Below are 15,972 nucleotides of genomic sequence, written 5' to 3' on the forward strand. Positions count from 1 at the left end.
AGCTGTTTGTTTATGTGTTACTGCTGAAACCGTCTATAAAATATATATAAATATTCAGCATGATCTCACGGAAATTCGTACACATTTTACAAGTTGGTCGTATGAATTGATATAAAGTAAATCGTATAAAAACGTACGATTACCATAAAAAACAATAAATGAAACCCCAACATCACAGGAGCAAATGTGGTCGTACAAATTAATATAAATTAGCCACCATGTAAAATACTGTACTCACTTGCCTTGAGATTGCGTTTAAATATTTCTTTATTTTGCTTTTAAAGGAATAGTCTACTCATTTTCAATATTAAAATATGTTATTACCTTAACTAAGAATTGTTGATACATCCCTCTATCATCTGTGTGCGTGCACGTAAGCGCTGGAGGGCGCTGCGACGCTTCGATAGCATTTAGCTTAGCCCCATTCATTCAATGGTACCATTTAGAGATAAAGTTAGAAGTGACCAAACACATCAACGTTTTTCCTATTTAAGACGAGTAGTTATACGAGCAAGTTTGGTGGTACAAAATAAAACGTAGCGCTTTTCTAAGCGGATTTAAAAGAGGAACTATATTTTATGGCGTAATAGCACTTTTGGGAGTACTTCGACTCGCCTGAAAAGTCCGCTCCCCTTCTCACTCTCATAATGGGAGAGGGAGGGTGTTACTGCGCCGAGTCAAAGTACTCCCAAAAGTGCTATTACGCCATAAAATATAGTTCCTCTTTTAAATCCGCTTAGAAAAGCGCTACATTTTATTTTGTACCAACAAACTTGCACGTATAATTACTCGTCTTAAATAGGAAAAACGTTGATGTGTTTGGTCACTTCCAACTTTATCTCTAAATGGTACCATTGAATGAATGGGGCTAAGCTAAATGCTATCGAAGCGTCGCAGCGCGCTCCAGCGCTTACGTGCACGCACACAGATGATAGAGGGATGTATCAACAATTCTTAGATAAGGTAATAACATATTTTAATATTGAAAATGAGTAGACTATTCCTTTAAGGTGATCACATTACTTTTGCTAAAAAAAAAAATTTTGTAATGCAATGTGTTTACACAGTTCATGGTAAAAAAAAACACATTATTTTTCACATACTGTATGTTTTTGTTGCTTATCTATGCCCTGCGCCTTTGAAACGTGGCGTTTTTTTTTACCAAGCTCATCGTTCTGAAAGCGCAATGTGCTCTGATTGACCAGCTATCCATCCAGTGCCTTGTGATTGTGTTATTCAGATATAAAAACTAAAGCAAAAACTCTCTCTACTGTATATAAATCATTTAACGTACAAGCTGATTTAATCAAAACAAACCGATTTGGTACCAATGTACCTTTCAGAATGATAGCGCATGTTGTAATTAATGACAGAAATAACGGCATTACACTCACAGACTGGCTTTAGTAAAGGGATTAGCGGGTAGCTGTTAGCTTCACACCAGCCTACAGGAAAGATGTCCATACTCTCAACATCCACAATACAGTCTGGTATGGGCTTGGTCAGACCTATAGATAGACAAGAGACCGGGTGAAGATGATGAGATAAATAAGATGAGCTGTAAGGTCATGCGTTGTAAAGTTTACTATGACATAAACCAAGATGAGTAGGACAGCAACACACATGCTCTATTCATTCCTACCTTCCAGTCTGAGCCAGAGAAGTCGACCTTTGACCTGAGTGATACGAGCAACGCAGATTTCTGTACGCTGGAGTGGATTCACCGCTTCAAGCCACATATCCTTACAAAAGCCCTTGCTCTGAGATGCCTGATAACAGACACAGAAAATAGGTCAGTTGAAATGTATAATTACGCAAAACAATAGATGGCACAGTCAATGCAAACACACAAGATTATGCGAGATACACAGACCAAGAAAATTTATGAAAGTTTTAATGAATATGCAAACAATGTTGTAAAAATAAACGCATTTAGATTCAATTATTGTTGAAAAACACAATGCCTGCAGCGCCTACGCTAATACTTACCAAAACAAATACATACACTTTTCAGGGAAATATTTGCAGAATGTAAAACAGGACTTAAAAACAGCTGAAGCAATAGCATTTTAATATACAAAACATAGCTATGATGGGAAACCCTTGTTTATCTTACATGTCTTGTTACTAGGAATGTGATTGTGAGAAAATTTTTCCACCGGTTAATCAACGTGTGACAAAACCGGTATTCCTGGGTAGTGGGGTTAAATTGCTTATGAATGCCCTGCAGCTGTGAGCTTTTTACTTTCACTTTTGAATAAGCAACAATGCACTTGTTTGAATAAAGTGCTTGAGGTGAGCCTGTGCGTGCTGGTACTATGCTGTCCGAATGAAAGCCGGCCCACCCGCCAGGCCGTCCAAAGCTTTAGGAGCATGTTTTGGACTGAGCACCGGGACAACTGGCACTTTTCTTTATTTCAAGCGCTGCTTGAAAATAAAGGGATTAAAGGGATAGTTCACACAAAAATGAAAATTCTGTCATTCTGATGAACGCAAATAAAAATATTTTGAGAAATGTTTGTAACCAAACTGTTTGTGTTCCCCATTCACTTCCATAGTAAGAAAAAGGAATACTATGGAAGTAAATAGGGTCCAATAATGATTTGGTTCCAAACATTTCTCAAAATATCTTCCTTTGTGTTCATCAGAACAAAGAAATGTAGACAGGTTTGTAAGAACATGAGGGTGAGTAAATGATGACAGAATTTTCATTTTTGGGTGACCTATCCATTTAAAAATAAAACTTTATTAACAAAATGAATAAGCATGCGGTTTCTGACATTGTCTTGACAATCAGCTGGCATTGTCTCATACTCATTGATACATGAAATTTAATTGTAGTGTCTGCTTTCTAATTGAACTAAATGATTTTGTTGCTATAGAAAAAAATCACGTGTGGGTCGGTGCTGAGGTAGGCAAGTGAGAGGCTGACCACTATGTAGCATTGTTAACATAGTTAAGTTAAAGGATTACTCCACTTTCTTAAAAAAAAAAGATGTCTTTCTTTGTTCAGTCGAGAAGAAATTAAGTTTTATGAGAAAAACATTCCAGGATTTTTCTTAATTTAATAGACTTTATTGGACCTCCAACAGTTCACTGACAAGTTCGGTATTTTACACGTAAAGCCCTGTTTTCAGATTATTTATGATAAAATAGAACGGACCGAAATTTGGACATATGATGCTGGCCCGAGAATTTTTGGTTTCTGTTGTATCAGCCCCCACCTCTACAATGGGTGTATAGGTGCACTGGAACAATCCTTCCTAAAATGCATTAAACTTTCATTTACAAAGACGTGAAACTCACCGAGTTGTCAGGGGTGTTTACTGATATGCTCACACAAAAATCCCTGCAAAAGATGCTTTCCAACAGGTTTTATCGTAGTTTTGTCCAACTCCATTGACTTGTATTAGATGTGCTGTGAGGTATGGTATTACTTAGCGCCGGGAACGTTGTTTGTATTCTTGCAATTGGCAATGGCGGATTATCGCCACCAACTGGGCTGGAGTGTCTATTATTCAAGCTCTCAGCGTAAGAATATACGAGTGTGAGGCGTTTGAAAAAATAGGTCCACAAGTTTACAACGAATGCTAAAACACGTGTTGGAAAGCATCTTTTTTGTGTTCAGTGAACACCCCTGACCACTCGGTGAGTTTCACGTCTTTGTAAACGAACACATTTTAGGAAGGATTGTTTCAGTGCACCTATACACCCATTGTAGAGGTAGTGGGTGATACAACAGAAACTTCTCGGGCCAGCATCATATGTCCAAATTTCATTCAAAACCGTTCTTTTTCATCATAAACAATCTGAAAACAGGGCTTTAAGTGTAAAATACTGAACTTGTCCTTTAAATGCAGTTTAAAATTGCAGTTTCAACGCAGTTTCAAAGGGCTCTAAATGATCCCAACCGAGGCATAAGGGTCTTATCTAGCAAAACCATTATCATTTTCGGCAAAAAAATAAAAAATATGCACTTTTAAACCACAACTTCTCATTATGCACCAGCCATGTGACGTCCAGCGTGACCTCGCGTATTGCGAAATCACGTTGAAAGGTCACGCATGACGTATGCGAAATTACAAATGTTTACAAGTGTAAAGAAAGAGGACCGTTCCAACGTTGTTGTATGTGGATTGATACTAATAAATGTCTTTGTGTCAGTTAATTGTTTGAAAAGGTTTGCAAATGTGCTTTTCAATTACGCGAGGTCGCGCTGGCGCATCACACGGCTAGTGCAGGACAAGAAGTTGTGGTTAAAAAGTGCATATTTTTTATATTTCTTACTGAAAATGACAATCGATTTGCTTGAAAAGACCCTTATGCCTCGTTTGGGATCGTTTAGAGCCATTTAAAGTTGCGTTTAAATTTTAAACTGCATTTAAACTGTAAACGGTTGGAGTCCAATATTAAAATGAAAAAAATCCTGGAATGTTTTTCTTAAAAAACATAATTTCTTCTGAACTGAACAAAGAAAGACATCAGCATTTTGCATGACATGGGGGTGAGTAAATTATCTTGATTTTTTTTAAGAAAGTGGAGTAATCCTTTAAATTATTGATTTACAGTTTTGTTTTGTTTTTGGGCTGGAAAAAATATTTATGGATTGAGCCAAATAAATTCGAATTTATAAAACTTATTTATAAAACTACTATTCATTATTTTAAAAAGAAGTTGCCCAATGATTTTCCAGTTTAGGCTGTATGTCAGATTGCTAAAATAGTCAGATTCATAAGAAACAACTAAAACAAAATAGGAAGGGTATTTCTTTCAAAAGCAGAAGCCTCTTTTTACACCTTCTGCATGTGTCATTGTGAGCTTAATTGTGATCTGAATAGAAAGACATAATTAGAAAGCTGTTGACAAAACTATATTAAAATAAAGGGAAATCCCGTCTTCAGAAAACACGAAACCACACCCGTAATTATTTGAACCGGGGGCGATGCGTCAGAAAATGTCTTACGTTTGGGAAACAAGCATCTGGAGCTGCTTCAGTGCCTGTGTGTTTGAGGTAGTCGGCCCAGTCAAAGTCCTGTGACTCAAAACCTGAAAGTAATAAAGATGATAAGATGAATAAATAAAAAAAGACACACACACACACACACACACACACACACACACACACACACACACACACACACACACACACACACACACACACACACACAGTAGTGACCAAAAGTGATGTCCATCTTCTCTTTCTTCAAATATTTTATTAAAAGGGGCATTTCACAAAACTTGTAGGTAATTTATTATATCATGTTAAAACTGCCACTTTGTAGGTGTGAGCAAAAATGTGCCGTTTTTGGGTGTGTCCTTTTAAATGCAAATGTGTTGATCTCTGCACTAAATGGCAGTGCCGTGGTAGTGCAGATTAAGAGGCGGTATTATTATGATCCCCTTCTGACATCACAAGTGGAGCCAAATGATAATTTTATTTTAATAAAACCCAGATTTTCCAATATGCTATGGTTTGCATTTTTCCCAATAAATACCATAAAACAATATTGTCTTTTGTCAAAAAATGTTGTCACACTTCATATTTTTATGGTGTAATCTAACCTGAGGGGGTATAAAATTGGTTCCCTATGCATCAAACTCATGAACTTTGCCTATCCTTTACCAGTGATACCAACACAGATACAATTAGTTTGTCATACCAGTATAGCACTTAGACGCAATAAAATGAATAAAATAATTTAAATAGAAATTAAACAGAGCTATAAGATCCAATAAACACCATATTGCAATCAAAGCAAAACCCACCACGTGGCCTCTCCAGGCTAACACCATTCTTTAGACACCACTGAACTGGCAGGATGCCTGGTGAATCAGCATGGCACACCACAGAAGTGGGCGTGGCTTCAGCAGTAAGGTCATCCACTGTGATTTGAAAGTAGTATTCATTGTAAACCTGCATGATAGAGAGAAACAATATGAAACTCAAAGAAAGCTTGATCTGAGGGTAGGTGGCTAGTAATTATAACTTTAAGCGTAGTAACCCTTCATTTAGTGTGTGAGGAGTATGTCTCAGTGCTTACTTTAGTTAAAGACACAGGGCAGATGTAAAAGGGTTCGGCTGGTGACACCATTTCAAGTTTCATTCCCATCTTGAAGGAGTGTGTGCGCAAGTCAGCGTGATCCTGAAACACACAGATGAGTTTTATCTCCGCTACTTCTCTTTACCAGCCTTTCCAACACACACGGATACACACATGCTGGCAAGACATTTCATTGTTTTTCATATTTAAGATACAAACCTTTTGGCATTTTACATTAGTATGTTTATTACCCCATTGTAATTGTGAAATCACACAAGGATCGGCTAAAATTGAAACACACACACACACAAACCTTGAATACCTCCAGTGGAAGTGGACTCTTTATGGCTTCGGCTGTGGCTTCTTCTAAAGCTTCTGTCCATTCTGCCCTGCTCCTTAATCCACACAAATCTAAAAAGATAATATGAGAGACATTCATCAGCACATCTGTCCACCTATTTGTTCATTCATATATTCATCTTTTCATTCATCCATCTATCCGTGTACTTTTTCCAACCACCTACACTTTCAACCACCCACCTATTTATTCAAATACCTTTCCAGCCACCCATCCATTCATGCATTTGTTAAGACAGCTGACAGGTTACACGTTTCAATTCATATACTTCTTTCAAATGTATATATTACATCTAAACATGTTATTTTCATGTTCTTACAGAATATTTCCTTTATGTCAACTGTTGCATCTGATTTTGTGATTAGACTTACATTTCTTTAAACAAAACCAATTGGAAAGACGTACAGAATGACCACGCGCGCACACACACTCAGCAAGCACATTAGCACGCACATTTGCATACACGCATACCGATGACCACCACAGCAAAATGCAAGCCAGGCTTTAGTAAAATATTTTGCTAATACAGAAGCTTCAATCTTGTGAGGATAGTTTTGATAAACGTAATGTCAGAACTTGTACAGTACTTTAAGATAAGAAAACTGCTGACATTACTAATTCAAGTAAACTTATCAGTCTTGTCACACAATTCCCATGCACTTAATGTTTCACGTTACATAAGCATGTCTGAATGGAAAGATTACAAGAACACGTTTGCATGTTTTGTCGTTTTTTTTTTTTTTTTTAGGGAAATGTGGATTCAGAACCATGACATTCATGGGGTGTGGATGTTGGACAAGAAAAATTCCAAAGATTTACACTAGGATTTCCCACACTGGGATTTGCAGGAATTGCAGGGGGTTCATGAGTTGATGAAAAAAATCACAGATTACAATTAAATTATAAGAAATATACGTAATTCAAAAATAAAAATCTAAATAAAAAAATAACCAAATTATATATTTTATTTTATCTGCATTTCAATAGCTGTGTCCCAATTAAAAGACTGCGACCTTCTAAGGACACAAGCCGGTGATTGTCTCGAAATTAGACTTATGAGGTGTTATGAAACATTTTGATAAAAAAGTAAATGCAAAGTAAGAGTTTCAAAATAAGAAGCATACAGTTACAAACATCTCTTCAAGTATTCTTTTGCACATGATTTCAAATGACATCATACAAACCAATTTTGTTGTTTTTTCACATTTAAGGGGAAAAATGTTCATTACCGCAACGTGTCCATGATTGGATTTGGGTTCTTTGACATGGAAATATTTATAATTTAAAATCTAAAAAAATAAAAAGCTTCAGTGCATGTTATACTATCAACATTTACAGTAAAGAAACATGTGGTATTTGGTGATCGTTGGTAAATGTAGAGACATTAATAAGGAATATAAATGTGTCCAAGAAAAATGTTCTCATCCTCCGCAACAATTTTCAATCATTGTTTAAGCACTCAATAAACTAACATTTTCAAAAAAAAAAGGGACATAATTGACTGTGACACTTAAGATGGCTACCAGGTTTTTATTTTTTCTCTCCAGATAAAAGTTGAAGTTTTGTTTGTCATTGTACCTAGACAACTATTTAGTTCTCATTACCGAAACATGAGTTTGTAAATGCATATATTTAATGTAATATCATATTGCGGTAATGATAATTTTTGATAATGATAATCTAAAAAATGTTAATAATTCTATAGGAAATATTTTTTAAATCCTCTAAAAATAATGGTAATAGCAAGTTCAAACCTTATCTTATGTGCAAAAAAATGGGTTCAAGGGCTTATTAAAAAAATCTGATGCTGGACACCTTTTAAGTCTGGATTTCGTGAGAATCACCCAATTGAAGGTGGCAGCCTCCGAAGTCCACAAAGGGAACTGAAATGAAATGATAGTGGACCCATAATTTGCGTCACAGCGGAAACGTTTCTGACTTATTAAAATAAATACGGAACCAGAAAAAAATATTTTATTTTAGAAAATATGATTAATATGTTAATTTAGATTAAACTTACCAACAGTATATTAAAATAATCAACCCTAGAAATATACGCAACATACACTGAATAATATTAATACAAAACATAACTTATAATACTGAAACATTGACAAGAAACTTTTTTCTGCTAAATACACACTTTTATTTATAAAGGTTTTAAATGTTTATTTTAAAATATTCAGCCGTTATATTCAGCTGTTACAGGCCCCAGTGCATCTTGGGATAGCCTAGGCTGTAAAGGATCCATTGGTTCTATCCTTAGCAGCGCTGAGAAATAAGGACGCATTTTGAGGCTTCATTTTAAGCATCATTCGAATTAGGACAGCCTTACTAGCTTTAAGTAGTTTTAAAATACATCCTTCAAAGGTCGCAGCCTTCGAATTCGGACACAGCTAATATATAAGATAACTGAGAACTGCTAACAGGAAATGCACAATATACTTTTTATGTACCAATAAAAGTAAATGACCAGATGAAGGTGCAATAACAGGTAAAAATACCATAGGTAATAAAATCATACCACTGATAAAAAACTTTAAAACATGTGAAAGATGTTTGAAGTTAAACATGCAAATATGCAAGATTTTAATTTAATATTTCAAGTAAACCATTTAGAGCATAATTTAGATTATTTTTTATCTTCAGTTGGCAGAAGGCAAAACCACCTTGATTTAAACTTGTAATCATTGATTAATACTCTCACCTGTGGGAGCCTCCATTGACAGATTATTTTCTTTAGCCCAGCCTAGGGGGCGGAGTCTGGTGTCAAGATAGAACATCCAGATGTAGTGAACGGGGTCATCCAGTCCAACATAACTGAGGCATAAGCGTCCACCCACATTGCGCTGGACTCGAGCTGCCCAGTACACGCTGGGTTCAAAGGCATCGCGCAACTCCAAAATAGAGCCTACAGTGATCAGATCCACCGTGTTTTTACCTCGCAATGGCTGAGAATGACAAAGCAAAAAAGAGATTAAATGAATGACTCTCAATTAAGGGGAATCAATTAGTTCAGCACTACTTAAATATGAAGGATTTTCCAAAAATGAAGTATGTACTCTCAAAATAATCCCTATTAATCATTACTTGTTAATGTTTTAATTGTTTTATTGTGTCATGGTGCTCGGGCCGTTTTTGGGTGGGAACCTGCGTTAAAGCAACACTATGTAGTTTTTTTTACCTTTAAATAATGTCTCTAAAATTATTTCAATGATAGAACAACTTTTAACTGGACAAATTGTACTGTTGCTGCAACCTGAGCAGCCTCCTAGCTGCTACAAGCACACTCTGAAAGTGGCGGTGGAGGGTAGAGCACATTTACGTTTAATGGGTGGCGTCATTGAGTCAAACTGAATTGTGGATTCGTTTACGTCGTTTCACTGCCGCTGCTCGCGGCAGAAGTTAAACATTTCTCAACTTTTCATCAGATCGCCTTATGCAAATAAACTAGGCAGAGGCAGCCAATTACGTTAATGCAAGTCTTGAGAACAGACGAGCATGTGTTGCGGCAACTGTGATTGGCTGTTGGCCAGGCTTCAAACCCGCCCTCCGTCAAGCGTAAATGCTTACGCCCCATGTGAATGTACTGTTAGCGCCCCTTTAAAAATGCGTGCTGTGGCAGGCGGCAAAAAACGCATTCGGTGCGCATAACGCTCACTGCCCATAGAAAATCATTAAAAAAAGGCGCCTGCAACTGCCATAACCGCGTTTGGTGTGATCGGCCCCTAAGTCGTTTTGGATAAAAGTGTCTGGCAAATGCATAAATGTTCATTTTAATGTATGGTTATCATGTGCTTTGAATACAGTTTGTAACAACATGACACACAAACACATCTCTTACCCCTTCAAGCAGGTTGGCTGGCGCTGTCCGTGAACCTGTGAGCTCCTTGATAAGAAACTCTGCCCAATCATTAGACTTCTCTTTTATAGCTGGGAGAGAGAGATAATGAAAATATAATGAATTTCGTACAATTAAATTTCAAATACAGGCACTTTTAAAACTGAAATGCATTGGAGTCATTTTTAGCATGCTGTGTGTGTGGCAGAGAAACATTTTGTATGCAGTTTTACGGGTTTTCCCACAGGCCAATAAATGCACACAGGTACACACATACATGCCGAATAAATTCACATACTTTTTTTGCCACTGTACTGTATGGACTTTACAAATGTCCATGCATACAATACACATGCTGTCGGCACCAGATGGTATGGATATGCTGTTTAATACACATCTTTGCTCAAACATTCATCCCAATCTCTTACAAATATTAATTTGTGCATTATGTATGGATATGTGACCCTGCCTGAAATCCAAGCTACACTGAAAAAAAGATTAATTGAATTTAATCCATTTTTTTAAGGTAAGTGGTTGCAATCAATTTATTTTAGCTACATTCAAACAAAAAAGATTAGTAAAGTAAAATAAAATAAAAAACTTTTGTTTAAATGTAGCTTAAATAAATTGATTGCAACCACTTACCTTAAAAAATTTGAGTAAATTCAATGAATCATTTTTTTCAGTGTAAAGCATAAAAAGTCAATATAAAGATATCAAGGTTATATTTTCACAGAATTTTTTGTAAAAACAATAATAAATTGCATAAAATGACTTTAGCTGGATTTTCACAGACTGGGTCACATATTAAAAACTGCAAGTCTGCAAGTACAATTTTCTGTATTTTAGTGTCTAAATGGATAAAGTTGTAACCCAGACAAAAATGACAAATTTAATGTCGCCACTATTTCTGCTAGAGCGTAATGAAATTAAATGAAGAACAAGGTGAGACTTTCTCTGCATTATGTCTATTTCTTCTTCTGAGAAAAATCCCCGGTACATCTCAAATAGAGTCGGCAAGCAAAGTCATTTCTTTAGGAACTTAAAACATTTCTCCACAACCCCACATGACCTCAGCTATGCTATCCACATGAAAGGCATAACGCTTTCGGTATAGCAGTGCATTACTGTAAACCTTCACCGAGCGTTGTGTTTAGGTGAGCAGCCCAGCATATAAATCATGACAGGTTGTGCATTGCTAGCACAAACTGTGTATTTGCATCAGCAGAATTCAGGTTAGAAGTCTTTCTCTACAGTCTCTGCAGTTGTTGACTGTTAGCTTGAATGTGAGAGCCAAATACTTTGTCTCTGCCCTGTTACGTCACAAGTGTTTCACTCAATAACACATGACACCACTCACGAGGGTGTGATCTCTGCCCTGACTGAAGATTCTGGTAAACAAAGACACAGAGAGAGAAAGAGAGAGAGAGAGACTGGGGGGCAGGGTAGATTATTGGATTTTACTTTTTCCAGAGGAAAATAAGACACCAAATTTTCAGCATGTTACTACAATGTGCCAAAATGATCAAGATGATGACCAAAAAAGGAAAATATTGTCATAGTCATCATCATGTTGTAAACTCCTGTGCTGTTAGTGCAGTGGTCTTCACTATTTTTATCATGAGAGACACACTAATAGGTCAGAGTCAATAGGAGAGCCGCCTTTACAGCAAAGTATAAAAAGATATGCCGCGTTCCAGGCAACCTGTAACCTGTGTTTTCCAACTTTCTACCTGTGAAAGTGCACTGGAATGGCAATTAAACGCGTCACTTAACACCCGTCAACTCGTACTAGATCCATGTATTCCAATTTCCGAGCTCTGACGTCACATATCCTCCGAAACCATACAAAACAACAATGGCAGCCCTTACGGATGCAGTGTTTCTGCAAGTGGTACACGGTGAGAATACACTTTAGGACCATATAACGTTGCAGTCAAACTAATAATAATAATATAATAATAAATAATACACACACGATTTTGTATTACAATGTTATGTGTCTGAAACGATAAGAATGTGGTGAAAGTATATTGCCGCATTAAAATGTTCAACGTGATCTCATGAGAATACGTGTGTATTTTTACATTTCAGTAAAATTTAATTACATTTTTACGTACATTTACTTACGTTTAAAACACACTGAAACGTATAATATCAACGTTTTGACAGGACTAATACGTCAATTATTTACGTATTTACAGCTTTACAGACGTACAAATTTTATTCCTATCGTAAATATTAAAATCATTGGTGTTTCTCACTCATATTAATGACATGTTTTCAGTCATATTTTCTACCTCTATTTTACCTAATGAAATGATTATGATATTCAGAGAATTACGCAATATTAAACAAGACTGTTACATTTTTTTATTTTAAAATGAATAACATTTATGTAATTGTTTAACTATTTTTTTAATATTAAGTTTGTTTGCCATGACACACAAAAACACGTTTTCTCCTGTGCTGTCTTCTATGCAATGCATCATTATTATTACTAAGCAACAATTACACCAAAATACAACATAAATTCACAAAAAAATGAACTTTTATTAATTTGCTGTAATCCACATCTTTAAAATTCATACGATTGCGAGGAACAGATCCAAATTCAGCCCTTTATCCAGCGATCTTTTGTCTGAGTTCTTATTAGCAACCGTAAAGTCAAATCCCGCTTTCATTATAAATTTGAATTCAAATATCGCGCCTCAAGAAGCTTTACGACACATTGCTTTACGGAAGTGATATCAAACGCTCATTGGCTTGTTTGTGTGCTACGTGACATATTTGCGTCATTTCCATTGGTGAACGTTTGAAATTTGAACTGTTACGTTATATGTTACGTCACGTTACTGTTACGGTTACGTGTGCCATGTAAATACTACGTATTAACAATGAGACCAGGTTGAAATGTTAAGGTGACGTAAATTCCTTGCGCTCAGGTAGTTTGGGTGACTTGCCTGGAACGCTACAAAGTCGTGAGTCATGGTTTGAAGTTGTGATTTACAGACTCAAAAACATGCCTGGAATGCCATTTATCATCCAGTAATAAATAGCATGTATGCTTATCAATCTGTTGCAATGCAATAAATACGAGGGCGAATCATTCTTTATCATTTACCAGACAAGTTTGTAATTGAGACAAGATGATTTCCCTTAATGACAAAACAGGATTTTAATTTTAAGCATTCTTACAATATACATATGCAGTGCTCCCCGAACCCCAATAAGAGAAAGGGGGTCACCTTAATTTTATGCGGCACTGCACAGAACGATTGGCGAGTGACATAACTGAGCAATTTCATCAAAAGCAACAAACAAAAGTCATGACCTAAACCATATGTGGCAGTTTTACCCTTTGAATTATAGTTATATGAAACATGTCTGTGCTGACTGCATATATCTCAGTGCAGATGATGCGCTGTGTCTGCACAGTGAGTGCTCTTCTTAATTAAATGCAATGGTCCGAGCAAACAATACAGTAAATAGCCTATACAAAAAGTTTGCGATGTCCCTGTTGGCAAGGTATACAGCGTGACTAGAAATGTATAATTCGCAAACTAGTAATGATTTATTTGAACAGATTCATTTTAAAGGAACATGCCCACATTTTGGGATTTTAGCTTATTCACCGTATCCCCCAGAGTTAGATAAGTCCATACATACCTTTCTCATCTCTGTGCGTGCTGTAACTCTGTCTGACGTAGCCCCCGCTAGCTTAGCTTAGCACAAAGACTGGAAATGAGTGGCTCCAGCTAGCATACTGCTCCCAACAAGTGATTTATGTGTTGTGATTTGTATAGTCACACTGTGTACAAATAACAAGGTCATATGAGACACAGCCATCTTTTAACAGTATACATACTGAGAACTATAACACTCCGCCCAAGTAGCAGTGCTTCGCCTTCTGAGAATATAGTTCCCAGTGTGTATACTGTTGAAGGATGGCTGTGTCTCATATGACCTTGTTTTACATGGTGTGACTATACAAATCACAACACATAAATAGGAAAATGTTTGCGTTATTTTGTCACTTATTGGGAGCATTATGCTAGCTGGAGCCATTCACTTCCAGTCTTTGTGCTAAGCTAAGCTAGCGGGGGCTGCGTCAGCCAGAGTTACAGCACGCACGGAGATGAGAAAGGTATGTATGGACTTATCTAACTCTGGGGGATATGGTGAATAAGCTAAATTCCCAAAATGTGGGCGTGTTCCTTTAAAGAATGGTAAAATGAAGTCAATCATAGCATTCATTGTCCAAATTATTGACAAAATTATTCATGAAAAATCGAATAAAATTTTAAACAAATCATAGGAAAATACTAGTTGAATTGTTTGGTTTAACATGTGATGTAAGATTATGACTGTGTACTTAAACTACAATCAAATTCAACAAAACATTATAAAAATGCCTGAACATATTGTAGGTTCTGGGTCTCATTTTCACATTTAGGCTACCATTATATTTCTAAACAATGCCTTTTTTCTGCATAGATATTAAAAAGGGAATTGATTTTATATTTATACCATGTTGATAACTATTCCTTAGTGCATTTGGATTAGAACTTTAATTTCTTTACCCAGATGTTCTTGCAATTTCATAAAAACAATGTTATTTGAAAGAGAACATTACTGCAGTACTGTTCTAGTTATGTTTTAAGTTGACTAGTAAAAGCAATCGAATCGTGAATCCCCGTCAAATGTTCTGAAAAAAAAATCTAGATTAAATTTAAGCCCTAAATTCAAGGCAGAGCTTTTCAAGTCATCCAGTATTTCTCATTTTGCAATATACAGAAAAAAAACACCACACAAAATATCGGAATGCCAGTTTTTCCTGAATATCGTGCAGGCCTATTTTAAAATGTTTTGATGTTTAATCTGGAAAGGATTATTTTCAAACTGTCATTGTATTATATGACCCACATTACCATTCTTGAATACAAATTTAGAAAGACATGTGGGGTCATTTCAAATGTTCAAAACTGTGGCTATGCCCCTTGCCCCACACAAATAAACTTTTAATATATATATATATATATATATCTAACCTGCATCATCGTTTCTTTATTTAGTAAATGAAACTGCATCTCTCTTCTATTATTCTCACGTGTCAGAAATAAAGACACAAATAGACCAACTATTTTTACAGATCCATTTTAAATGGACAATCACGCATTTATAAACTTAGTCACTTAGTAGTTCTCTGTTGGTGTCACATTTACACAAGACATGTTTTCCTTTTTATCATAATGCCTAAACTAGCTAATTGTTTAAGATAGCAATAAAATAATGACAGGCATACATTATCGCTTATGTTTTCATGTGTTTAAATGTCAATTTTTTATTGATTTTATTTTTTGCCCAGAAGATTTTTTTATTGAAGTATCAAGTATCTGAGGTGTTTCTTTATGGTATTTAGGAAAAAAAATATTTTCTGTAAAATCATAGAGCTATAAAATAAATGTGGATAGCATAGATGGGATCATTTAATTGAATTGGTCTATTTAAGGTATTAAGAATCATGACTTTAGTTCATTGGAAAATCTAGGAGAAACAAATTAGATGTTAAGATTTGTTATTTTACCCTGAATAACTGTACATAATAGTGTATTTAACAAGAAATACGCTACCATGGTAAACACTGGCATGGTTTTAAAGTTACTTTCCTTAAAATCCATTCAGCCACTTTTCTTATGCTTCTTTCGCCTGCACGCATTTGTTCTGATCAA

The 15,972-nt window shown here is 35.8% G+C and overlaps 1 protein-coding gene across 3 annotated transcripts in view; it reads right to left on the minus strand.

Moving 5' to 3' along the window:
• Positions 1-15,972, minus strand: part of sfmbt2 (Scm like with four mbt domains 2) — a 63,818-nt gene that overhangs the window by 14,070 nt on the left and 33,776 nt on the right. For 2 of the 3 annotated variants that reach the window (XM_073866988.1, XM_073866983.1), the window contains 8 exons: positions 10,244-10,332; positions 9,107-9,350; positions 6,355-6,452; positions 6,042-6,143; positions 5,767-5,914; positions 4,964-5,046; positions 1,643-1,769; positions 1,395-1,508 (listed from right to left, as the gene is read on the minus strand). In XM_073866988.1, the coding sequence (XP_073723089.1) occupies positions 1,395-1,508; positions 1,643-1,769; positions 4,964-5,046; positions 5,767-5,914; positions 6,042-6,143; positions 6,355-6,452; positions 9,107-9,350; positions 10,244-10,332 (1,005 nt within the window). The remainder of the gene's footprint in view (positions 1-1,394; positions 1,509-1,642; positions 1,770-4,963; positions 5,047-5,766; positions 5,915-6,041; positions 6,144-6,354; positions 6,453-9,106; positions 9,351-10,243; positions 10,333-15,972) is intronic. The other variant, XM_073866986.1, reaches the window with a different exon arrangement.

Source organism: Misgurnus anguillicaudatus, chromosome 1, assembly GCF_027580225.2.
Source record: "Misgurnus anguillicaudatus chromosome 1, ASM2758022v2, whole genome shotgun sequence".
Classification (NCBI taxonomy): Eukaryota; Metazoa; Chordata; class Actinopteri; order Cypriniformes; family Cobitidae; genus Misgurnus; species Misgurnus anguillicaudatus.